Source organism: Macaca fascicularis, chromosome 13 (genome assembly GCF_037993035.2).
Source record: "Macaca fascicularis isolate 582-1 chromosome 13, T2T-MFA8v1.1".
In the NCBI taxonomy this organism is placed as follows: domain Eukaryota; kingdom Metazoa; phylum Chordata; class Mammalia; order Primates; family Cercopithecidae; genus Macaca; species Macaca fascicularis.
The window spans coordinates 94,811,404-94,837,846 of NC_088387.1; the positions used below are offsets into that span (position 1 = coordinate 94,811,404).

Sequence of the window (26,443 nt, forward strand, 5' to 3'; positions counted from 1 at the left end):
GTTTCCGCTTCCGCTCCCTCTCAGCTCCCGTCCCGTTACCGCCTCCTGGCCGGCCTCGCGCCTTTCACCGGCACCTTGCGTCGGTCGCGCCGCGGGGCCTGCTCCTGCCGCGCGCACCCCCGGGGCTTCGGCTCCGGCACGGGTCGCGCCCAGCTTTCCTGCCCCTGAGGCCGCCGGCCAGCCGTCGCCATGGGTGCCTATCTCTCCCAGCCCAACACGGTGAAGTGCTCCGGGGACGGGGTCGGCGCCCCGCGCCTGCCGCTGCCCTACGGCTTCTCCGCCATGCAAGGCTGGCGCGTCTCCATGGAGGTGAGGCAGGGGCCCATAGGCTGGCCGCTGCGGGGCGGGAATCTGACGGAGAAAGGGAGCGGGGGATGGGGTCCTCCCCTGGGAAGGGTCCCAATCGGGAGCCTGCGGCCGCAGCGGCCGTCTGCGAGGCGGCTGAGACCGCGGGGTCGGGGCCGAGAGGGAGCTCCCGATGCTTGGGGACCGTATGCCGGTGGCCAGTGGCGGCGAGGGCTCGGCCATGTGGGAAGAGGCACCTTCCGCCCACTGGCCGCCCTCTCCCCGAGCTTTGGCGCCATCCTCTCGTGCCAACCTAGCCCTCCAGGCTCATCAAGGGTGTGAGGTTTAGTGTGGGAGTAAATACGGCAAGAGGGACTATTTGTTCATTTGTTTTTCGAGGGAGAGGTGAATAGATGTGAATAACTTTTTAAATTTTAATATTTAAAATATGTGATGTGGGAAGCTTCTTTTGGCTAGGGGTTTGACAGTGAAAGGAAACCCGGGCAGAGTCTGTTTCACATTCTGGTTGCCTGGCCTTGGGCTCTTGTATGTTAATTTCAGAGGCTGGACCCGACCTCCAGGGGTTGTCACTCATTTACACTCTTTTCAGGGCCTTTTACTAACTTTGGAAAACTTGAATTATGTCGGTCCCTAGATTTTCCTTCTTATTATGCTTGGTTTTCTTTCTCTCTTAGGATTTCTCTAAAACTTAATCAGTAATTGTCGTTTGCCTATAATTGTTGTATAGTTTCTTTGATTTTAAGTCATTTCATCAATTTTTTTCATCACAACCTACCTACAAAGAGCTTTTCTAGAAAATTTTACTCTGAACAAAAGGGGAAAAGAAAACTCTGGGGGGAAGAGTAGTATTAGGTAAAACTTGATGTGAAACTACAAAAGAGAAGAGGGAAAACTGTGGTAGGGAGGAAAGGGAGGAAGACAGGTTAACTGTGTCTTTGTGAAGAGCATTCTGAAGTCTAGGCAAAAGGGCCAGGGAAATATTCTGTCTGGGATTGAGGGTTCATCCACCTACCGGGTGGGCTTCAGGTAACAGCGAAATACTGTCTCCCTTGGGAATCGTTTCAAATCCCTCGCTCCTCCCTGTGGTTAGCTCTGGAATGACAGTATGAACTTAAATGTTTTGTTTTCCAATTCAAATTTGATACTCGTAACTGACCTTAATAACAATTTTATAATTAGGTATAAAATTTCAAGATTGGAGTGGATCCTATAGTTCATCTTATCTGCTTTGGCTCCCACTTTTTTTTTTTTTTTGAGACGGAGTTTCGCTCTTGTTGCCCAGGCTGAAATGCAATGGCGCGATCTCGGCTCACCACAACCTCCGCCTCCCAAGTTCAAGCGATTCTCCTGCCTCAGCCTCCCCAGTACTTGGGATTACAGGCATGTGCCACCACGCCCGGCTTATTTTGTATTTTTAGTAGAGACAGGATTTCTTCATGTGGCTGGTCTCTAAGTGACTCGGGCTGACTCAGGTGATCCGCCCGCCTTGGCCTCCCAAAGTACTGGGATTACAGGCGTGAGCCACCACACCCGGTGGCTCCCACATTTTATAGCTAAGAAATTGAGGTGCAGAAAGGTTAGGACACTGCTTTGGTGGAAAGAATCTGTAGGATCAGATTGTTGAAGACACTAGACATTGTTAAGCATCTATGTCAAACTGAAGCATAGCATTCATATTTCACCACCATACACAGTATAACTATTTGGTAGATGTAATTGTCTATTAGAAATATCTAGGTCGGGCACAGTGGCTCACATCTGTAATCTCAGCAGTTTGGGAGGCCGAGGCAGGCAGATCACCTGAGCTCAGGACAACATGGCGAAACCTTGTGTCTACAAAAAATACAAAAAAATACAAAAAAAAACCTTGTGTCTACAAAACATACAAAAAAATTAGCAGGGTGTGGTGGTGCCCACCTGTAGTCCCAGTTACTTGGGAGGCTGAGATGGAAAATCACCTTGAGCCCAAGAGGCAGAGGCTTCATTGAGCCGAGATCGCCCCGCTGCACTCCAATCTGGGCGACAGAGCGAGATGCTGTCTCAAAACATGAATGAATAGGCCAGGCACAGTGGCTTATGCCTGTAATCCTAGCACTTTGGGAGGCTGAGATGGGCGGATTGCCTGAGCTCAGGAGTTCGAGACCAGCCTGGACAACATGACGAAACCCCGTCTTTACTAAAAATACAAAAAATTAGCCAAATGTGGTGGTGCGTGCCTATAATCCTAGCTACTTGGAAGGCTGAGGCAGGAGAATCGCTTGAACCCTGGAGGCGGAGGTTGCAGTGAGCCAAGATCGTGCCACTGTACTCCAGCCTGGGCGACAGAGTGAGACTCTGTCTCAAAAAAAAAAAAAAAAGAAAAAAGAAAAAGAATGAGTAAATAAATCTGGATATAGTTTCAGAAGGAAAGTAGGTAGTTGAGAAGTTCCATTTCCGTGGCATTCTGTTAATGTTGTGAGATTTGAGGTGAATATTCCATCTCACAGTAAAATGTTTCTTCCAGGTTTCTCATTTAATATTTTTCACTTCTCTGCTGTTTTTCCATTTATTTGGTGCCCTTTTTCTAGTTTTCTTTATGGATTGAGTTGCTTGGCTACTCAGTGTTTCATGTTGGTTTGCCCAGTGATTTCATACTATTTGCTGCTTCTCTGTGGGGCATTTCCCTTTATTTTTGGTTTCTCCTCAATTAGAAAATGATTTTTTTGTCAGGGACATTTTAGTGTATAGAGATCTTACTAGACTATTCCTTACATCCTAATCTTCCTCCTGAGAGATAACTGCTTAGGGTATTAAAATCTTGCTAATGTGCTGTTTCTGAAGTTGCCCTTGTTTGAATAAATATGCCTAACCAATAATTAAATATGCCTAATCAAATCCTCTTGAAGAGTATTGTTTGGGATCCTATTCTGCTTCATTGATACTTTTCCTTCTGGCTTTTGTTCTCCTTAAAGTATAGCATAGTTTCTTTGCTATTGCAAGAAAATAACTGAGTTCTAGCCTCTTCCCTGAACCTTATCTTTCCAGAAAATATAAAGTACTTCCATTCCTCTGAAGCTTTAGGGCTTAATCCAACAATTAATAAAGTTTATGTACCCTATTTGCTTGGTCCTAATGCTTCATTTGAGGTGAGGTTATCATACTACTAAAGGTCGTTGAAATCCTGACTGATGGGTAGATTCAGCCATAGGGAGGCTCTTGAGACAAAAATGGCAACCATCAATAGCTGGCATTTTTACTTTCTGCCTCTTTCCAACTTCTCTTCCTGTGTGACCAGGGTGGTGGTGGTGGTGTTTTGAGATGGAGTTTCTATCTTGTTGTCCAGGCTGGAGTACAATGGTGTGATCTTGGCTCACTGCAACCTCCGCCTCCCAGGTTCAAGCGATTCTCCTGCCTCAGCCTCCTGAGTAGCTGGGATTACAGGCATGTGCCACCATGCCTGGCTAATTTTGTATTTTTAGTAGAGAAGGGGTTTCTCCACATTGGTCAGGCTGGTCTCGAACTTCTGACCTCAGGTGATCCACCCGCCTCTACCTCCCAAAGCACTGGGATTATAGGTGTGAGCCACCACGCCCAGCAGCCAGGGTGTTTTGAGAAGAGGTAATCAAAATACCACAGGCCAGGCGAAGCGGCTCACGCCTGTAATCCCAGCACTTTGGGAGGCCAAGGGGGACAGATCACCCGAGGTCAGTTCGAGACCAGCCTAGCCAACATGGTGAAACCCCATCTCTACTAAAAATACAAAAATTAGCCAGAGGCCAGAGAATCGCTTGAACAGGAAGGCCAGTGAGCTGAGATTGCACCGCTGCACTCCAGCCAGGGTGACAGACTCTGTCTCAAAAAAAAAAAACAACAAACAAACCACAGATGATGTTCCCCTCCCTCCTTCTTTCTCCATGAAAAAAGTGGCTGAGGTATGTACTTTGGGATTAAGAGGTAGGGACTGGGCACAGTGGCTCATACCTGTAATCCCAGCACTTTGGGAGGCTTAGGGGGGCATATCACAAGGTCAAGAGACCAAGATCATTCTGGCCAATATGGTGAAACCCTGTCTCTGAAATACAAGAATTAGCCGGGCATGGTGGCGCGTGCCTATAATCCCAGCCACTCAGGAGGCTGAGGCAGGAGAATCGCTTGAACCCAGGAGGCAGAGGTTGCAGTGAGCTGAGATCGCGCCACCGTACTCCAGCCTGGGCGACAGGGCAAGACTCCATTTAAAAAAAAAAAAAAAGAGGTAGATTGTGGAGGGGTGCCTGAGAAATATACGAGGTAAGGCCCTTGAGTTTTTGGTGGCTAAATAAGAAATCAAATCTGAAAATAGATTCGGTTGATGTAGTCTTTTTTTTTTTTTTTTTCCGAGACAGAGTCTCGCACAGCCCAGGCTGGAGTGTAATGGCATGATCTCGGCTCACTGCAACCTCCGCCTCCTGAGTTCAAGCAATTCTCCTGCCTCAGCTTCCCGAGTAGCTGGGATTGCAGGCGCCTGCCACCATGCCCAGCTAATTTTTTGTGTTTTTAATAGAGACAGGGTTTCACTATGTTGGCCGGGCTGGTCTCCAACTCCTGACCTTGTGATCCGCCCGCCTCGGCCTCCCAAAGTGCTGGCATTACAGGCGTGAGCCACCATGCCTGGCCTATCAGTTGATGTAGTCTTAAAGGGACAAGAGTACATTTAACATTTGGTTGTGAGGTTCTCTGGAAGTGACAAAACTGCTTTCTATGGAGAGTTAGGAATTTTTTTTTTTTTTTTTGGCTCTATCTTGGCTCACTGAAACCTCCGCCTCCTGGGTTCAAGCGATTCTCCTGCCTCAGCCTCCCAAGTAGCTGGGATTACAGGCGTTTGCCACCAGGCCAGCTAATTTTTTTTGTATTTTTAGTGGAGATGGGATTTCACTATGTTGGCCAGACTCCTGACCTCGTGATCTTCCCGCCTCGGCCTCCCAAAGTGCTGGGATTACAGACTTGAGCCACCATGCCTGGCCGGGAATTTTCTGTCCTATGAATCATATTTTCCTTTTATTAAAGGCAGTGTCAATATCTATAGTATAATTTTGAGTAGGCCAGCTGTTTATTGCTGTGTAGAAGCTGCCTTATTAATGGTCAAAAGGGGTCACCTAGAATTGACTATAGAGATAGTATTGAGCAGAAAATTCTTAAAATACCTGCATATTAGTTTCAGTCATTAAATTAATGGAAAAAATACAAAAAGAAACATCACAAGTATGCTATGGGGTTCTACCTTAGGGCATTGAAGGTTGAAAAGCATTTATTTTCTTATCCTCAGATTAGCATCTCATATCAATAGCTTAAAGCACTTTTTACTTACTAAACCAGGTCAGAATTTCTCTGTTTTTTTTTTTTTTTTTTTTTTTTGAGACGGAGTCTCCCTGTCACCCAGGCTGGAGTGCAGTGGTGCGATCTCGGCTCCCTGGCCTTCCTGTTCAAGTGATTCTCTGGCCTCAGCCTTCTGAGTAGCTGAGATTACAGGCATGTGCCAGGACGCCTGGCTAATTTTTTGTATTTTTAGTAGAGACGGGGTTTCTCCATGTTGGTCAGGCTGGTCTCGAACTCCTGACCTCAGGTAAGGTAATCCGCCCGCCTCCGCCTCTGAAAGTGCTGGGATTACAGGCACGAGCTACTGCGCCTGGCCAGAATTTCTTTGTCTAGAATGTAGTTAAGCAATTTTTGTAAAAACGCATTTTTTGCATTTGATTAGCATGCCGTACCCATTCAAGTTCAAAGCTAGTATAGGATTATATCACATGTATGCCCATGAGCATGGAGAAACTCTTTTCTTTTCTTTTCTTTTTTTGAGATGGAGTTTTGCTCTTGTTGCCCAGGCTGGAGTGCAGTGGTGTGATCTCGGCTCACTGCAGCTTCCGCCTCCTGGGTTCTAGCAGTTTTGCCCCAGCCTCCCAAGTAGCTGGGATTACAGACACGCGCCACCATGCCTGGCTAATTTTTTTGTATTTTTAGTAGAGAAGGGGTTTTGCCATGCTGGCCAGTCTGGGCTTAAACTCCTGGCCTCAAGTGATCTGCCTGCCTCAGCCTCCCAAAGTGCCGGGATTACAGACATGAGCCACCGTGACCAGCCTTTTTATTTTTTTTTTTTTTTTTTTTTTTTTTTTTTTTTTTTTTGAGACGGAGTCTAGCTCTGTTGCCCAGGCTGGAGTGCAGTGGCCAGATCTCAGCTCACTGCAAGCTCTGCCTCCCGGGTTTACGCCATTCTCCTGCTTCAGCCTCCCGAGTAGCTGAGACCACAGGCGCCCGCCACCTCGCCCGGCTAATTTTTTTTGTATTTTAGTAGAGACGGGGTTTCACCGTGTTAGCCAGGATGGTCTCGATCTCCTGACCTCGTGATCCGCCCGTCTCGGCCTCCCAAAGTGCTGGGATTACAGGCTTGAGCCACCGCGCCCGGCCGCCTTTTTATTTTTAAAATTATTTATTTTGAGACAGGGTCTCACTCTTGCCCATGCTTGAGTGGTAAGGAGTACAGGATTTCTTGTGCCAGTTCCTTCACATCCTCGCTACCCTTATCTACCTTTACAGTGACTTGATCATAGCTCACCGCATAGCCTCCTGGGCTCAAGGGGTCTTCCAGCCTCAGCCTACTATAGGCGCATGCCACCATGACTGGCTAATTTTTTATTTTTTAAAATTTTTTGTAGAGATGGGGCCTTGCAATGTTGCCCAGGCTGAGGACTTATTTATTTATTTATTTATTTATTTATTTATTTATTTGAGATGGAGTCTTGCTCTGTTGCCCAGACTCGAGTGCAGTGGCCTGATCTCCGCTCTCTGCAAGCTCCACCCCCCAGGTTCATGCCATTCTCCTGCCTCAGCCTCCCAAGTAGCTGGGACTACAGGCGCCCACCACCACGCCCGGCTAATTTTTTTGTATTTTTAGTAGAGATGGGGTTTCACCGTGTTAGCCAGGATGGTCTCAATCTCCTGACCTTGTGATCCACCCGTCTCGGCCTCCCAAAGTGTTGGGATTACAGGCGTGAGCCACCACACCTGGCCTATTTATGTTTGTTTGTTTATTTATTTATTTATTTATTTGAGACGGAGTCTCACACTGTCGCCCAGACTGGAGTGCAGTGGCACGATGTTGGCTCACTGCAAGCTCCGCCTCCTGGGTTCACACCATTCTCCTGCCTCAGCCTCCCGTGTAGCTGGGACTACAGGTGCCCACCACAACACCCGGCTAATTTTTTATTTTTTATTTTTAGTAGAGGCAGGGTTTCACCGTGTTAGCCAGGATGATCTCGATCCCCTGACCTCATGGTCTGCCCGCCTTGGCCTCCCAAAGTGCTGGGATTACAGACGTGAGCCACCGCGCCCGGCCTATGTTTATTTATTTTTTTAGGGTCAGGGTCTCCCTCTATTGCTCACATTGGGGTGCAGTGGCACAATCATAGCTCACTCGCAGTCTTGACCTCCTGGATTCAAGCAATCCTACCTCAGCTTGCTGAGTAACTAGGACTACAGGCACATGCTGCCAGGCCCAGCTAATTTTTTATTTTAGTAGAGACAGGGTCTCACTATGTTGCGCAGGCTGGTCTTGAACTCCCAGGCTCAAATGATTCTCCTGCCTTGACTCCCAAAGTGCTGGGATTACAGGTGTGAGCCACCATGCCTGGTCCAGAAATTATTTTATATTTTATTCCATTCCCTTATAAGTTCTCGAGCAACTGGAAAATACAATCAGAACTTATTCCTCAAGATTTCAAGGATATTTTACACAAGTTCTGTTGTCTGATTCCTTAGTTGTTACTACTGTTTCCCCACCTCCAATCTTCTATTGGGTTATTAGTCTTAGAATTGGACTTTGAGAGGTAAGGGTAAGGGGTTGAATTTAAGCACAGAAATTTATACAGGTCTGATCAGTAGTTCTTGACATTGTACTGTCTGGAAACAAATCTTTAGAACTGAACTTAAGATGTTTAATGACATTTTGTAGACAGAGTATGATTTCAGTATAGTTGTTTTGTTTCTTTCTAGATCTAGTTCAGAGATGAAGTATATCAACTTTTTTTTCCTTTTTGACCCAATGCTAGCAGAAAAACAACACCTTTTAGTCATATTTAGTATTTGAAAATGTATATACAGATTCCTTTTTAATTTTTACAGGTTCCTTTTTAATCAGCTTTATTGAGATATATAGTTCATACACTGTATGGTGTATGAACTCACTTTAAGAGTATAATTCAGTGGGTTTCAGGATATTATTCATTCATTTTAAGGGTGTAATTCAGTGGTTTTTAGTATATTCTCTTTTTTTTCTTTTTTTCTTTTTTCAAGACAGGGTCTTGCTCTGTAAACCAGGCTGGAGTGCATTGACACAATCTCAGCTCACTGCAACCTCCCCCTCCCAGGTTCACGTGATTCTCCTGCCTCTGCCTCACAAATAGCTGGAACTTCAGGCGCATGCCACCACACCCAGCTAATTTTTATATTTTCAGTAGAAACAGGGTTTCACCATGTTGCCCAGGCTGGTCTTGAACTCCTGGCCTCAGGTGATCCACCTGCCTCAGCCTCCCAAAGTGCTGGAATTACAGGCATGAGCCACTGTGCCTGGCTCTTTTGTAGTATATTCAAACAGAGTTATACATCTATCACCACAATCAGTTTTAGAACCCCAAAAAGAAACCCTGTACTCTTTACCAGTAACTCCGTACCTCCCTTCCACTAGCCTCTGGCATCCACTAATTTACATGACTTCTATGAATTTGCCTATTCTGAACATTTTATAAATGGAATTCTAAATACATTTCCTTTTATATCTGGATGCTTTTACTAAGCATATGTATTTTTGAAATTGACTTTGAAGCCTGTTGACCCCTGAGGAGTAAATTACTCCCCACCCCAAGCATTCCCTCTACCCTCAGCTTTACCTATAAGAATGAGGTTTTTTTTGTTTTTTGTTTTTTTTAATCACACATACATTGTTGTAGTAGATTTAAGAATAAATATTTTGCTGACCCAGGGTTCTTTTGCTTATTTCTAGATCATTGCCTTGCAGATTTTATTTTACAGAGCTAAAGAGAATCAGAATTCTCTTTAAAACTCCAGTCTCATATCCAGTTATCACTCACCATCTCTTTGTTTCCAGCAATAGCCAGGCCTGGCCTAGAGGGACTTGATCTCCACTTTTGATTTTTAGACTTTCTTTGGCTTTTACCACCTGCTGTGTATCCTTGACCTCATACTGCTGGACTCCTTTGGATGGATACCAGCAAGATGGTTCAGGCTCCAGTGGGCACTTTTTAAAATTCTCTCCTTCTGTTCAGATAGACATAGAGCTCAGGCAGATCACCAAGTCTGTTGCCTGTGTAACCAGGAAAGAGATGCTCGTTTTCTTTTAGGCACTCCCATTTGCTACAGTTGTTTCTGTTGGAACCTTCCTCACTTAGTTGATGGAATGGAAACAAAAGACCCAGTACTCCATCCCAAATTAATGACTTAACAATTCTTGAATTTTCTCTTATCTCCTAGTTAACTCTTTTTCTTATCCCCAGGAGGTTGATTTTAATTATGTTATTTATCCATTTATTTTCATAGAGACAGGGTCTTACTGTGTTGTCCAGGCTGGTGGTCTTGAACCCTTGGCCTCAAGGAATCTTTTCACCTCAGCCTCCCAAAGTGCTGGGATTACAGGCATGAGCCACCATACCCGGCCTGATATTTTTTAATTGATATATCATAGTTGTACCTAAGCATAATTTTTTTATTTTTATTTATTTATTTATTTATTTATTTTGGAGACAAGATCTCCCTCTATCGCCCAGGCTGGAGTGCAGTGGTGTGATCTTGGCTCGCTGCAGCCTCCACGTTCTGGGTTAAAGCGATTCTCATGCCTCAGCCTCCCGAGAAACCTGGGACTACAGGCAGCAACCATCATGCATGGCTAATTTTTTTGTGTGTATTTTAGTAGAGACGAGTTTCACCATGTTGCCCAGGGCAGTCTCGAACTCCTGAGCTCAGGCAATCCGCCCGCCTCAGCCTCCCAAAGTGCTGGGATTACAGATGTATGCCACCGCACCCAGCCAAGCATAATATTTTTAAGGGTCATCAATGTTGTATCATGAATCAATCAGTATTTCATTCTTTTTTATGGTTGAATAATATTCCGTGGTATGGATATATCACATTTTGTTCATTCATTAGTTGATAGACATTTTGGATTTCCACTGTTTTTTTTTTTTTTTCTATTATAAATAGTGATACTATGTACAAATTTTTGTGTGGAAATATATCCTCATATCTTTTGGTTATATACCAAAGAGTGGAATTGCTGGGTCATATGGTAACTACATGTTTAACATTTTGAGAAACTGCTAAACTCTTTTCCAAAGTGGCTGTACCATCTTACATTCTTGCCAGCAATATATGAGGATGCCAGTTCCTTCACATCTTCACTACACTTATCCACTTTTTTTATAATAACTAATAGTGGGTGTGAAGTGGTGTCTCCTTGTCATTTTGATTTGTATTTCTCTGATGGCTAAATGGCTAATGATGTTTGAACTTTTTGTTTGAGACAGAGTCTCACTCTGTCCAGGTTCAAGCGATTCTCCTGCCTCAGCCTCCCTAGCAGCTGGGATTATCGGCACATGCCACCACGCCCAGCTAATTTTTTGTATTTTTAGTAGAGACAGGGCATTAACCATGTTGTTCAGGCTGGTCTTGAGCTCCTGACCTCAAAGGATCCGCCTCCCTGGGCCTCCCAAAGTGCTGGGATTACAGGCTAGAGCCACCATGCCAGGCCTTATGTTTGAACATCTTTTATGTGTTTATTGGCCATTTGTGTATCTTCTTTGGAGAAATGTCTATTCAAAGCCTTTGTTCATTTTTAATTGGATTTTTTTGTTGTTTTTTTATATGTTAAGAGTTCTTTACTCTTAACATATAAAAATGTTTTGGATACAAGTTTGTTAGATATATGATTTGTAAATATTTTCTCCAATTTTTGTGGACTTTTTGATTTGTTTTTTTTGTTTTATTTATTTATTTATTTTTGGTTGGGGGACAGTCTGGATCTGACCCCCCAGGCTGGAATGGAGTGGCGCGATCGTGGCTCACTGCAACCTCTGCCTCCTGGGTTCAAGTGATCCTCCTGCCTCAGCCTCTTGAGTAGCTGGGACCCAGGTGTGTGCCACCATGCCCAGCTAATTTTTGTATTTTTAGTAGAGACCAGGTTTCACCGTGTTGGCCAGGCTGGTCTCGAACTACTAACCTCAAGTGATCAGCCTGCCTCAGCCTCCCAAAGTGCTGGGATTACAGTCATGAGCCACTGCACCCTGCCTCTTTTTGTTTTGTTTTGTTTTGTTTTGTGACGGAGTCTCACTCTGTTGCCAGGTTGGAGTGCAGTGGTGCAATCCCGGCTCATTGCAACCTCCGCCTCCCGGGTTCAAGTGATTCTCTTGCCTCAGCCTCCCAAGTAGCTGGGACTACAGGCATGCCATGACGCGCAGCTAATTTTTGTATTTTTAGTAGAGACAGGGTTTCACCATGTTGGCCAGGCTGGTCTTGAACTCCTGACCTTGTGATCTGCCCAATTGGGCCTCCCACAGTGCTAGGATTACAGATGTGAGCCACCGCACCTGGCCTCTTTTTGCTTTCTTGACGGTGTCTTTTGAAACAAAAGTTTTTGCTTTTGATAAAGTCCAATTTGTCTATTTTGTTTGTTTTTATTAAGAAGCTTTGTCTAACCCAAAGTCACAACAATTTTCTCTTAGGTTTTCTTCTGAGAGTTGTATAGTTTTAGCTGTTACATTTAAGTCTGTGATCCATTTTGAGTGAATTTTTATGAATGGTGTGAGGGAGTGATCCAACTTCATTCTGTTGTGTGTGGATATCAAGTTGTCCCAGCACTATTTGTTTAAACCACTGTTCTTTTCCCCCATTGAATTATCTTGGCATCATTGTCAGAGATAAATTGACCGTAAATATGAGGGTTTTATTTCTGAACTCTCAAGTCCATTTCATTGGTCTACATGTCCCTATGCCAGTGATACACTATCTTGGTTACTGTAGCTTTTTAGTACGTTTTGAAATGTCTTTAAAATTCGTTATTTTTCATATAAATTTTAGGATTAATTTGTCAATCTCTGCACAAAAGGCACCTGGGTTTTGATGGGGGTTATGCAGCATCTGTAGATCAATTGGGGGAGTATTACAGGCGTGAGCCGCCACGCCCAGCCGACTCAGTTTTTCATAGATGTACTCTATCAGGTTTAGGAAGTTCCCTTTTATTCCTAGGTTGTTGAGTCTATTTTATATATATATTTTTAGAGACAGTCTTGCTCTGTCACTCAGGCTGTAGCACAGTGGCTCAATCATAGCTCACTGCAGCCTTGAACTCCTAGGTTCAAGAGATCCACCTGCCTCCGCCTTCTTAGTAGCTAGGGTTACATGCATACACCACCATACTGGGCTAATTTTTAAAAATTTTTTATAGAGACAGGGTCTTAACTGTGTTGCCCAGACTGGCATTCTGACATTGAGTCTTTTTATCATTAATAAGCACTGGATTTTGTCAAGTGCCTTTTTTAATATCTATCGAGATGATCATAGGGTTTTGTTCTTTAGTCTACTGATACACTATATTACATTAAGTGATTTTTTTGAATGTTAAACCAACCTTGCATTTTTTTGGTGTATAAATCTTACTTGATCATTGTGTATTACCCTTTTATATGGTGCTGGATTTAGTTTGCTACTATTTTGTTGAGGATTTTTGTGTCTATATTCATAAGAGATAATTGGTCTGTAGTTTGTCGTGATGTCTCCGTCCGGTTTTGGAATCAGGGTAATACTGGCCTCATAGAATGAATTGGGAAGTGTTGCCTTCTTTTCGATGTGATGGAAGAGTTGTGAATCATTGGTATTAATTTTTCTGTAAATGTTTGGTAGAATTCACCAATAAAGCCATCTGAGCCTGGGCTCTTCTTTGTGGAAAGTTTTCGGCTTTTTTTTTCTTTTTTTTTCTTTAAAAATTTTCCTTGTGGCTGGGTGCGGTGGCTTACGCCTGTAATCCCAGCACTTTGGGAGGCCGAGGTGGGCGGATCACCTGAGGTCGGGAGTTTGAGACCAGCCTGACCAATATGGAGAAACCCTGTCTCTACTAAAAATACAAAATTAGCCGGGCATGGTGGTGCATGCCTGTAATCCCAGCTACTCAGGAGGCTGAGGAGGGAGAATCACTTGACCGGGAAGGCAGAGGTTGCAGTGAGCCTAGATCATGCCATTGTACTCCAGCCTGGGCAACAAGAATGAAACTCTGTTTCAAGAAGAAAAAAAAAAAAAATTTCATTGTGATAAAATACACGTAACATAAAAATTACCATCTTAATCATTTCTTTTTCTTTTTTTTTTTTTTTTGAGACAATCTTGCTCTTGTCACCTATGCTGGAGTGCAGTGGTGCAATCCTGGCTCACTGCAACCTCCGCCTCCTGGGCTCAAGAGATTCTTCTGCCTCAGCCTCCTGAGTAGCTGGGATTATAGGCGTGCACCACCATGCCCAGTTAATTTTTGTATTTTTAGTAGAGACGGGGTTTCTCCGTGTTGACCAGGCTGGTCTCTAACTCCTCACCTCAAGTGATCCGCCCGCCTCGGCCTCCCAAAGTACTGGGATTACAGGCATGAGCCACCACGCCCAGCCTGAATGATTTTTTAATGTACAGTTGAGTAGTATTTAGTACATTCACATTGTTGTGCACCCAGTTTCCAGAACTCTTCGTCCTACAAAACCGAAACTCTATACCCGTTAAATAAGTCCCCATTCTCTTTTCCTCAGCTCATGGTAAACAGCATTCTACTTTCAGTCCCTATGAATTTGATTACTTTAGATACTTCATACTGTAAGTGGAATCATACAGTATTTGTCTTTTAGTGACTGCCTAATTTTTTTTATTTTTTTGAGACAGGGTCTTGCTGTGTCGTCCAGGCTGGAGTACAGTGGTGCCATCTCGGCTCACTGCAACCTCCGCCTCCAGGGTTCAAGTGATTCTCCTGCCTTGGCCTCCCAAGTAGCTGGGATTACAGGTGTTTGCCACAACACCCAGCTGATTTTTGTATTTTTAGGTAGAGATGGGGTTTCACCATGTTGGCCAGGCTGGTCTTGAGCTCCTGACCTCAAATTATCTGCCTGCCTTGGCCTCCCAAAGTGCTGGGATTACAGGCGTGAGCCACCGTGTCTGGCCTCCATGTTGTTTTTCACAACACCTCTATCATTTACTTTTCCACCAGCAGTACACAAGAATTTCAGTTTCTCCACGTTCTTGCTAACAGTTGTTATTATCTGGTTTTTTTTTTTTTAATGGTTTCTTTCTTTCTTTCTTTTTTTTTTTTGAGACAGGGTCTTATTCTTGCTTGTGCTGGAGTGCAGTGGTGCTCTGTGATAGCTCACTGCAGCCTCAACCTCTGGGCTTAAGCAGTCCTGCCACCTCAGCCTCCACATAGATGGGACTGCAGGTGTGCACCATCATACATGGCTAATTTTAAAACCCCATCTCTGCGCAAAATAAAAAATTAGGCCGGGCGTGGTGGCTCAAGCCTGTAATCCCAGCACTTTCGGAGGCCGAGGCAGGTGGATCACGAGATCAGGAGATAAAGACCATCCTGGCTAACACGGTGAAACCCTGTCTCTACTAAAAATACAAAATTAGTTGGGCATGGTGGCAGGCGCCTGTAGTCCCAGCTACTCAGGAGTCTGAGGCAGGAGAATGGCATGAACCCAGGAGGCTGAGCTTGCAGTGAGTTGAGATTGCGCCACTTCACTCCAGCCTGGACGACAGAGTGAGACTCCATCTCCAAATAAGTAAATAAGCTAGGTGTGGTGGCACGCACCTGTAGTTCTAGCTGCTTGGGAGGCTGAGGCAGGAGAATTGCTTGAACCCGGGAGGTGGAGGTTGCGGGGAGCCAAGATTGCGCCACTGCACTCCAGCCTGGCGACAGTAATAATAATAATTTTACTGTGGGCTGGCGTGGTGGCTCATGCCTAAATCCCAGCACTTTGGGAGGCTGAGGCAGGAGGATCACCTGAGGTCGGGAGTTTGAGGCCAGCCTGGGCAACATGGTGGAACCCCGTGTCTACTAAAAATATAAAAATTAGCCAGGCGTGGTGGCATGTACCTGTAATCCCAGCTACTTGGGAGGCTGAGGCATGAGAATCACTTGAACCTGGGTTGCGGAGGTTGTAGTGAGCTGAGATCACGCCACTGTACTCCAGCCTGGGTGACAGAGGGAAGCTCACTCTCTCTCAAAAAAAAAAAAAAAAAAAAACCCAACAAAACAAAGTAATCCAGGAACAACAACATGATGAAGGAAAATCCAGCAGGACTCAGTGATTGGTGATGGAAGACAGCCAGGAAATTAAGCTTGACTCTGGGATTAAGTGTTGCCTGGGAGAGTTAAGATTCCATTTACAGAAATAAGAACCTATAGGGGAACCTCTGATTTTTTTTGCAGACTACTGATTTCCTGATTACATGTGTTAAGTTTGAGGTATAGAAAGAAAGAACATCCTGGCCGGGTGCATGGCTCACGCCTGTAATCCCAGCACTTGGGAGGCCAAGGTGGGCGGATCACAAGGTCCAGGAGATTGAGACTATCCTGGCCAACATGGTGAAACCCCATCTCTACTAAAAATACAAGAATTAGCTGGGCGTGGTGGCGTGTGCCTGTTATCCCAGCACAGAGAGAGAGAGAGAAAGAAAAGAAAAGGAAAAGAGAGAGAGAGAGAGAGAGAGAACATCCTATAGAAACAGGCAGTCAGAGGTATAGAACTACACAGAATCCAAGAGATCTTTCAAGAAAAGTGACATGCAGCAAGAGAAACTATCAAGGGGGTAAACTTACAACCTATAGAATGGGAGAAAATATTCACAAAGTATACATCCAACAAAGGTCTAATATACAAAATCTATAAGGAACCTAACAAGCAAAAAGCAAACAACCCCATTAAAAAGTGGGCGAAGGACATGAACAGATACTTCTCAAAAGATGTACATGTGGCCCACAAACATGAAAAAATGCTCATCTCTAATCATCAGACAAATGCAAATCAGAGCCACAAAGAGATACCATCTCACACCAGTCAGAACAGCTTTTGTTAAAATGTCAAAAAATGAGAGACATTGGTAAGGCTGCAGAGGAAAGCAGACACTTGTGCACTGTTTTTGAGGGTATAAATTAATTTAGTCTAGGCACTGTCAGTTTGGAGATTTCTCAAAGAACTAGAAGTCGAACTACCATTAGACCCAGCAATCTGATTGCTGGGTATACACCCAAAGGAAAATAAATCATTTTTCCAAAAGAACATATGTACATGTATGTTCATTGCGGCACTATTCACAATAGCAAAAACTGAATCAACCCAGGTGCCCATCAGTGGTGGACTGGATAAAGAAAATATGGTATATAGCTACCATGGAATACTATGCACCCATTAAAAAGAATGAAACCATGTCTTTGCAACAACATGAATGTGGCTGGAGGGCATTATCCTAAGTGAACTAACACAGAAACAGAAAACCAAATACTGCATGTTCTCACTTGTAAGTGGGAGCTGAACATCAAGTACACATGGATATAAAGATGGCAACAATAGACACTGGGGTCTGTTAGAGGTGGTGGTGCAGGGGGTAGGGAGTGGGCGTGGCAGAGGAACAGCTGAAAACCCACCTATTTGATACTATACCTACCACCTGGGAAAGGGGTTCAGTCATACCCCAAACCTCAGCATCACACAGTATATACCTTTGTAACAAACTTACACATGTACTCCCTGATTCTAAAATAAACATTGAAAAAGAAAAGGAAACTGACATGATTTGTGCTGTTTAATCCCACATAATGGCTAGGGGAAATGAAGTCTGCAGAATGGCTATTTGGGGATGTTGCTGAGATGAGGTCTCACTATGTTGCCCAGGCTGGTCTTGAACTCCTGACCTCAAACAATCCTCCTGCCTTGACCTCCCAAAATGTTGAGATTACATGCATGAGCCACTGCCAAAATGGCTATTTGGATTGCTGTTAAGGTTATTACATTCTCTGTGAAGTAAGATCTTGAAGGAGAAGGATTTGAGATCAGGAGTTTAAGAGAAATTGTCAATCTAGGAAGAGAGGAGAATTTCTGTGTTTGGCCAGGCACGGTGGCTCATGCCTATAATCCCAGCATTTTGGGAGGCCGAGGTGGGCAGATCACTTGAGCTCAGGAGTTTGAGACAAGCCTGGGCAACATGGTGAAACCCCATCTCTACTGAAAATACAAAAATTGGCTGGGCATGGTGGCAGGTGCATACTGTAATTTCAGCTACTCGGGAGACTGAAGCAGGGGAATTGCTTGAACCTGGGAGGTGGAGGTTACAGTGAGCCTAGATTGCGCCACTGCACTCCAGCCTGGGAGACTCCATTTCAAAAAAAAAAAAAAAAAAAGAAAACAAGATGCTGAATTGAAGTAGTGACCATAGTCACTGTGATCCCATAACTTTTTTTTCTTTCAGAGACGGGGTCTCCCTCTGTCACCCAGGCTGGAGTGCTGTGGTGCATCATAACTTTCTGCAGCCTTGACCTCCTGGGCTCAGGTGGTCCTCTTGCCTCAGTGTTCCGAGTAGTTAGGATTGACTGCAGGTGCATGCTGCTATGCCTGGCTAATTTTAAAATTTTTTTGTAGAGGCGGGGTCTTGCTGTGTTGCCTAGGCTGGTCTCCAACTCCTGATCTCAATCATTCCCTCCTGCCTACCTTCCCAAAGCGCTGGGATTACAGGTGTGAGCCAGCGCACCCAGCCAATCTCATAACATTTTATGACTAGCAAACTTAGTAGTCCTGATTCAGGCATAAATCAGTTGGTGGGGTTATACAAGGTTGGGTGAGTTTTTCTAGATTGCTGAGAGACCATGTTGAAATACTTGGCTCTGTCTCAGTAAGGGATAGAGAGAAGCAAAGGTATGGGTAAAGGTTATGAGCAAAGATGTAAAAGGAGAAAATTAAAGTGTTTTGAGAAGGTGAAGCAGTTCCAAATCATAATATAGATCCCAGGCTTCACCAAGAAGTGAAGGAGATGGTAATTGTGCAGTAGTTCTCGGGAGTGAGACCTCAAGGTGTAAGATGAATCTTTATTGTGCATGGTCCTCTTTGAGAGGAACAAAAAAGAAAAATGTGAAATGGGTGCTAAATTTCAGAGCAGAATATACATGTATGTGTGTGTATGTATGTATGTATGTGTGTATGTGTATATATTTACGTAGCAAATTCCAGTTTACAAAGGGCTTTTATGTGTTTTGCATCATTATCAACAGTTCTGTGATGATGTGGGTGTGGTAGATGTTATTCCACATCACAGAGGATAAAATTGAGGCACACCGTAAGGTAGCTGACCAGAGATCATGCAGTATATGGTAGAATGGCAACTTGAGGCCAATTCTTAGGTGTGTTTGTTGTCCTTATTCAGAATGGAACAATGTGGTTTATTGTACAAAAATTTAAAAATGAATGTCGAAAAGTAGAAATTATTACCCAAATCTCACCCTCTGTGGTTGTTTGCTATGTGATCTTCCAGACTCACATATACATGTAGATACTTTAACTTTTTGCTTTTAACTACTTAAGATATTATGAACTCATTTCCAAATTAACATATATTTGCTTTTAACAGCTACATGTATTCCACTGGAGATACGTACCATTTGTAATCTATTCCTGGAAATTTAGATGGTTACAACTGTTTTTTATTTTTTTATTTTTTATTTTTTTATTTTTTTTTTTGAGACCGAGTCTCACTCTGTCACCCAGGCTGGAGTGCAGTAGTGTTATCTTCACTCACTGCAACCTCCACCTTCTGGGTTTAAGTGATTCTCCTGCCTCAGCCTTCTGAGTAGCTGGGACTACAGGCACACACCACCACGCCCAGCTAATTTTTGTATTTTTAGTAGAGATGGGGTTTCATCATGTTGGCCAGGATGGTATCAATCTCTTGACTTAGTGATCTACCCACCTTAGTGATCCGCCCGCCTCCGCCTTCCAAAGTGCTGGGATTACAGGCGTGAGCCACCGTGCCCGACCTCAACTGTTTTTTATTATAAATAATGCTGTATACAGCCTGTCCAACACTTTGGGAGGCCAAGGCAGGCGAATCGCAAGGTCAGAAGTTCGAGACCAGCCTGACCAACATGGTGAAACCCCATTTCCACTAAAAATACAAAAGTTAGCAAGGCGTAGTGGCACACACCTGTAATCTCAGCTATTCAGCAGGCAGAGGCAGGAGAATCACTTGAACCCAGGAGGCGGAGGTTGCAGTGAGCCAAGATTGCACCACTGCACTCCAGCCTGGGTGACAGAGCGAGACTCCATCTCAGAAACAAAGAAGAAAAAAAAATCCTTTGTTCTGGTTTTCCCGTAGTTTCCACAGATCCAAAAGGGTCAGGTTTATTTCCAGCAGCCAAATATTCTGCCATTTGGACTGAGATATCTCCTAGGTTGAGGTTATTATAGAGGTAGTAACCTGATTCTTCCTTTTCTCCTTCCCCTTTCCTCCTTTGCCTCCCTCCTTTCTTTCTCTGTATTTTATCATTCCATTTTCCTTTCTTATTTCTAGGCCATATAGGCCAGCCAGGGAAAAGTTAGTAAGGTGTGACATTGATCCCTATGACTTGAGGAATATTCTTTGACCCTGAGACATGCCAATTATGCTGTCCTTTTCCTAGGATGCTCACAACTGTATTCCTGAGCTGGACAGTGAGACAGCCATGTTTTCTGTCTACGATGGACATGGAGGTAACTTTAACAAATCATATTGGTAACATTCTAGGACCCCAGTTCCAGACGTTCCAGGGCAAGAACAGTCCCCTTGTTCATTTACTTTCCAGGGTCTGGCCCGCAATATCATTTCCTGCCTGGTGCTGTTTTTCTGTATTCTGTCATTCTTTTTTCCCAGTAGGTACTGTATTGGTTTATAATCTCACCAGGACTTGTTTTAATCCAAAGAGCCTCTTTCTCTTTTTTTATTTTTATTTTTTAAAATTTTTAGGCAGGGCGCGGTAGCTCATGCCTGTAATCTCAGCCCAGTGGATCATGAAGTCAGGAGTTCGAGACCAGCCTGACCAATATGGTGAAACCCCATCTCTTCTAAAAATACAAAAATTAGCTGGGCATGGTGGCTTGTGCCTGTAGTCCCAGCTGCTCAGAAGGCTGAGGCAGGAGAATTGCTTGAACCTGGGAGGTGGAGGTTGCAGTGAGCCAAGACCATGCCACTGCACTCCAGCCTGGGCAACAGAGCAAGACCCTGTCTTTAAAAAAAAAAAAAAAAAAAAAAGAGGCCGGGCGCGGTGGCTCAAGCCTGTAATCCCAGCACTTTGGGAGGCCGAGGTGGGTGGATCACGAGGCCAGGAGATCGAGACTATCCTGGCTAACATGGTGAAACCCCGTCTCTACTAAAAATACAAAAAACTAGCCGGGCGTGGTGGTGGCGCCTGTAGTCCCAGCTACTTGGGAGGCTGAGGCGGGAGAATGGCGTGAAGCCGGGAGGTGGAGCTTGCAGTGAGCCGAGATCACGCCACTGCACTCCAGCCTGGGAGACACAGCGAGACTCCATCTCAAAAAAAAAAAGAAAGAAAAAGAAAAAATTGTATCCAGATGAGCTGATTCTTTATCTTTTTTTCACTGGAGAACTAAGTATACATGTGAGAAAAGACGAGTTATGTTAATATACTGAGAGAATTGATGGTGAAATCCATTTTTTTGGACCAGAACTTCCCCAAACAGTGTCCTTCAAATAGGGTTCAGGGGTGCTAAGATATTTATCCCCTCAACCCTTGGGGTTCACTCCACTATGGCATATAAATATTGTATCACTTTCTATGTGTGGGGAGCAGTGCTCCAGGTGACTTTCCTTCCTTTCCTTCTAGGGGAGGAAGTTGCCTTGTACTGTGCCAAATATCTTCCTGATATCATCAAAGATCAGAAGGCCTACAAGGAAGGCAAGCTACAGAAGGTCTGTCAGCTTACACTGCCCATTCCTCACTTGTGTAGGCTTTTCCCTTGTTCTCTAGCCCTTGGGCTTTTCCTTGCTTTTTGTCCCCTAGCTGCTGCTGCTTATTTACTCTTGAAGAATTCTGTTCCTAAAACGAGCTTATTGGCCACCTTTTAGACTTACCTTACTATTCCTAGGCCTCTGAACTGTTTTTATCTGTGAGTGTCTCTTACTGTGGTAGCTCACACTCTTAATTTGTATTCCATCCTTGTGCTCAGGATTGTACATAGGGAGTTCATTTTGTACTAGTCTTAGACTATTTTGCTTATATTTAGGCTTTAGAAGATGCCTTCTTGGCTATTGATGCCAAACTGACCACTGAGGAAGTCATTAAAGAGCTGGCACAGATTGCAGGGCGACCCACTGAGGATGAAGATGAAAAGGAAAAAGTAGCTGATGAAGATGATGGTGAGTGTGGCATCCCTTGTTTGAGGGGAAATCAGCATTTTAAGAAATATTCTTTAATATTTCTTATCAATTCTAAGATAGGATGGCTTTCTAGGGACCTGGGGAGTCCTTATGTTAAAGAAACCTATGGTGTTCTCCTGCATTGTATGTGGTTATGAAAAGGAGAGAGAGAATTATCTTTGTTGAGTGGCATCTGAGCTGTAAACATTGTATATACATTATCTTTTGTCATTGTGATGGAATCTTCCTGGTTCCTGCTGGTATTTATGTGCTTTTTTTTTTCCCCTCAAGACTGGAGCAGTTATTAGCCCCAATAGCCAGTCATTAAGCCTAAATCCTAATTCTACAATAGCACTGTGGGCTTCCTGGATCCTCAGCCAGAATAGAGTTTTTACAACTTAACAATAACAAATGAGACGTCAGAGGGGAAGTATAGTAACTAGTGTTGTTTTGATTAAGAAGGGGATGAAACACAAAAACCAAAGAAGTCTGTGGAGGAGGAGGAGCTAGGGCATGTTCTTCTGAGACTTGATGAGCAAGAGGAACCTTAGGAGTGGGAGGTTGTGGGGAAGTTAGAGGCTGTAAGGGCTGTTGAGATAGTGAGATGAACGGATCCCATGAGGAGTCTGGCATGGGGGCTCTGATTTAGCCTCTTCCCTGCAGTGGACAATGAGGAGGCTGCACTGCTGCATGAAGAGGCTACCATGACTATTGAAGAGCTGCTGACACGCTACGGGCAGAACTGTCACAAGGGCCCTCCCCACAGCAAATCTGGAGCTGGGACAGGCGAGGAACCAGGGTCCCAGGGCCTCAATGGGGAGGCAGGACCTGAGGACTCAACTAGGGAAACTCCTTCACAGGAAAATGGCCCCACAGCCAAGGCCTACACAGGCTTTTCCTCCAACTCGGAACGTGGGACTGAGGCAGGCCAAGTTGGTGAGCCTGGCATTCCCACTGGAGAGGCTGGGCCTTCCTGCTCTTCAGCCTCTGACAAGCTGCCTCGAGTTGCTAAGTCCAAGTTCTTTGAGGACAGTGAGGATGAGTCAGATGAGGCGGAGGAGGAAGAGGAAGACAGTGAGGTAAGGGCCTGTGAGGGCAGGCAGATGCTGAAGTTGCAGAGAGGTCCTGTTTGGTTGCCGTCTGTAGTTTTCAACTCTCCTCCTGTTTTGACATCATCCCCTAAGACCCACTGTATTCTAAGCTTTAGCCTTGAATTCACTGAGCTCCGTCATCACAGGTACCATTTGCTTTCTTACCTCTTCCTTTGTTGATACTATAACAAGCAGATCTAGTTCTGGCCTTTCAGAGTCTATCTCCTAGAGAGAGAACAAGAATATAGTTGTTACCTTGGCTAGTTAGCTGTTTTCTTCTCTGGACAATTTTTCTGGCCACAGTGCCTGAAAGATACTTTTGGCTGGCAGCCCTTGCCTTGTCCTGGGCTTTTTGCTAGTGATTGCTAAGCCCAGTTCAGGATGTCAGTTATACTCATGCTAGCCTTTTCCATCCCCCCAATTTTCATGACCATATACTTGTATCTTTCAGTGTTTTGAGGACCTGTGTTCAGTCAGGGCCTCTTGATTCTGAGTCTGAGCTGGGGGGAGGGAAGGGATCATCCCAGTCTCAGCAGTCTGGGATCCTCCTCCTGGCAGGAATGCAGTGAGGAAGAGGATGGCTACAGCAGTGAGGAGGCAGAGAATGAGGAAGATGAGGATGACACCGAGGAGGCTGAAGAGGACGATGAAGAAGAAGAAGAAGAAGAGATGATGGTGCCAGGGATGGAAGGCAAAGAGGAGGTGTGTGGGGAATGGGAGCAATGAGTCTTGAAAGGCCACAAGGCAGGTGTGAATCCCCTAATTTTGATTTTGAGACAGGGGAAGGGGATCCCCCTGATACTTTAGGATGGAAGTGATAGTAATAGGGATTTATTCCGCAAGGGGGATGAGATGGTAAGCCTTTGGGGTCTAATTACCTAAAAACACAGGAGAGGGAGTGTGCTGCTGTCTCTAGAAAGATGAAATCTGTGCCTCTCCTATTTGTTAAAGCTTTCTTGGGGGTCCCAGTGAAAGCAAGCATAGATGAATGGTCAGGCGCACATCAGTGAGGAACTCATGTTCAGAAGCTCCCATGATGCTCCCTTTCTTCCTCTTTAGCCTGGCTCTGACAGTGGTACAACAGCGGTGGTGGCCCTCATAAGAGGGAAGCAGTTGATTGTAGCCAACGCAGGAGACTCTCGCTGTGTGGTATCTGAGGCTGGCAAAGCTTTAGACATGTCCTATGATCACAAACCAGAGGATGAAGTAGAACTAGCACGCATCAAGAATGCTGGTGGCAAGGTCACCATGGATGGGCGAGTCAACGGGGGCCTCAACCTCTCCAGAGCCATTGGTAAGGGCCAAGAAACCGGGAAAGACTTCTAGGGTCTTGCTCTCTGTCCCAGACTACCTAGTAGCAAACTTTAATCTTCCTAGTGCTTGTGCCTTTCAAAGCACTTCAATATCTACTACCTCTGTTCTTATATTCCTATGAAATAGCTAAGATGGGTATAGGTATCATTATATATAGGTTTTTTTTTTTTTTTTTTTTTTGAGACGGAGTTTTTACTCTTGTTGCCCAGGCTGGAGTGCAATGGCGTGATCTCAGCTCACTGCAACCACCACCTCCCAGGTTCAAGCAATTCTCCTGCCTCAGCCTCCTGAGCGGCTGGGATTACAGACATGCACCACCACACCTGGCTAATTTTGTATTTTTTTTAGTAGAGACGGGATTTCTTGGTCAGGCTGGTCTCGACCTCCTGACCTCAGGCACGCCTCAGCCTCCTAAAGGGCTGAGATTACGGTATGAGCCACTGCGCCTGGCTATGTAGGTATTATTATATCCATCTTATGTAACATTTGAATGAGGAACAAGACCGGTGAGTGACTTTCTTAAGGTTCAGCAGTCTGGTGGCAGGGTTGAAACTAGAAAAACTAGGACTCAGTTCTCCATTCCACTAGATTGTGGAACTTTGTAAAGAAGGGAAATGAATGGCAAGGTTTGACCTGCCACAAACACAAGTCTGTGGGAAAAGTATCCAAACTGCTCATCAACCAACCATTCCTTTACTCCAGGGGACCACTTCTATAAGAGAAACAAGAACCTGCCACCTGAGGAACAGATGATTTCAGCCCTTCCTGACATCAAGGTGCTGACTCTCACTGACGACCATGAATTCATGGTCATTGCCTGTGATGGCATCTGGTGAGCACTGGCAGAATGCCCTGAATTCCCCTTTCTGCAGCATTTCTTCTCTTATAGGGCTTAGGGCACCTCTAGGATTAGAACCTAGGCAGACCTAGACCTCTTGGTGAGTGAAGAGCACCCAGACTAAGGCAGAGCTGAGAATTTCTGTAGTTATTTACACTGGCCTGGGCCACCACCTCTGTCCATACTCCTCTACTCTGCCTTGGTGAGACTGGAAGATTCTGACTGTTGTTCTCGACCCCAGGAATGTGATGAGCAGCCAGGAAGTTGTAGACTTCATTCAATCAAAGATCAGCCAGCGTGATGAAAATGGGGAGCTTCGGTTATTGTCATCCATTGTGGAAGAGGTGAGTACCAAGGTGGAGAAGAGAGGGTGTTTGGTCTGCATAGCCAGGGTTTACTCTTTTCATCTGAGCTAAGTCGGCAATCTGGGAGCAGTACCATTAATTGCTGACAGACGCTAAACCCCGACTACAAAGTTCCACCTTCTCTCATTTCTCTGACTTAGCATTATGCCTTATGGACTAGCAAGTGGGCTGTTTTGTGATACCTCTTGCCCATTTCTCTCCTTCTATCACCCTGACTCAGCAGGCCAGCCCTCTTGTGGGACTCTAGGTTCCCAGCAAGGTGTTCAAACCCTGTGGCTGAGCTACCCCCATCCCTTTTGTAGCTGCTGGATCAGTGCCTGGCACCAGACACTTCTGGGGATGGTACAGGGTGTGACAACATGACCTGCATCATCATCTGCTTCAAGCCCCGAAACACAGCAGAGCTCCAGCCAGAGAGTGGCAAGCGGAAACTAGAGGAAGTGCTCTCTACTGAGGGGGCTGAAGAAAATGGCAACAGCGACAAGAAGAAGAAGGCCAAGCGGGACTAGCAGTCATCCAGACCCCTGCCCACCTAGACTGTTTTCTGAGCCCTCCGGACCTGAGACTGAGTTTTGTCTTTTTCCTTTAGCCTTAGCAGTGGGTATGAGGTGTGCAGGGGGAGCTGGGTGGCTTCACTCCGCCCATTCCAAAGAGGGCTCTCCCTCCACACAGCAGCCGGGAGCCTCTGCTGTCCTCCCCAGCCGCCTCTTTGCTCCTCGGGCTCATCACCGGTTCTGTGCCTGTGCTCTGTTGTGTTGGAGGGAAGGACTGGCGGTTCTGGTTTTTACTCTGTGAACACTTTATTTAAGGACATTCTTTTTTATCGGCGGCTCCATGGCCCCTCGGCCGCTTGCACCCGCTCTCTGTTGTACACTTTCAGTCAACACTTTTTCAGACTAAAGGCCAAAACCTAATCGTGCGCATCGTGTCCTTTTTTTTCTGCTGCTGTGGCCCCAGACTTGGCCCCATCGGTAACATCTGGCGAGCCCCCATGTGAGTGCGTGCGTGTGTGTCCCGCGTGTGTGTAGGGGAGCCCCGAGCGAGCTGCTGGAAGGTCGGCCCGGCGGGCGTCGCGGCTACCCCTCGCC

The 26,443-nt window shown here is 45.2% G+C and overlaps 1 protein-coding gene across 3 annotated transcripts; it reads left to right on the forward strand.

The window, feature by feature from the left end:
• On the forward strand, nt 1-26,269 carry PPM1G (protein phosphatase, Mg2+/Mn2+ dependent 1G). 3 transcript variants are annotated; one of them, XR_012422554.1, is made up of 10 exons: nt 1-309; nt 20,015-20,084; nt 21,215-21,300; nt 21,615-21,747; nt 22,411-22,984; nt 23,290-23,540; nt 23,898-24,132; nt 24,855-24,984; nt 25,232-25,334; nt 25,658-26,269. XR_012422554.1 is itself a non-coding variant. In XM_065527265.2 (10 exons), the coding sequence occupies exons 1-10, from the start codon at nt 190-192 to the stop codon at nt 25,600-25,602; spliced, it is 1,461 nt and encodes a 486-aa protein (XP_065383337.1). In that variant the 5' UTR covers nt 1-189; the 3' UTR covers nt 25,603-26,269. The 3 variants fall into 3 exon arrangements, 2 of the variants coding, with proteins under 2 accessions (XP_065383337.1, XP_045225521.1); XM_065527265.2 differs by having other exon boundaries at nt 22,411-22,826; nt 23,397-23,540; nt 25,579-26,269; XM_045369586.2 differs by having other exon boundaries at nt 22,411-22,826; nt 23,397-23,540.
• The last annotated feature ends 174 nt before the right edge of the window (nt 26,270-26,443 follow it).

Excerpts from the sequence above, each read along its gene's own strand:
- PPM1G (XM_045369586.2), top strand. The coding sequence starts at position 190 with ATGGGTGCCTATCTCTCCCAGCCCAACACGGTGAAGTGCTCCGGGGAC. Across the intron at positions 23,541-23,897 it reads GGATGGAAGGCAAAGAGGAG|CCTGGCTCTGACAGTGGTAC; the intron begins GTGTGTGGGGAA and ends CTTCCTCTTTAG. Across the intron at positions 25,335-25,657 it reads TGTCATCCATTGTGGAAGAG|CTGCTGGATCAGTGCCTGGC; the intron begins GTGAGTACCAAG and ends TCCCTTTTGTAG.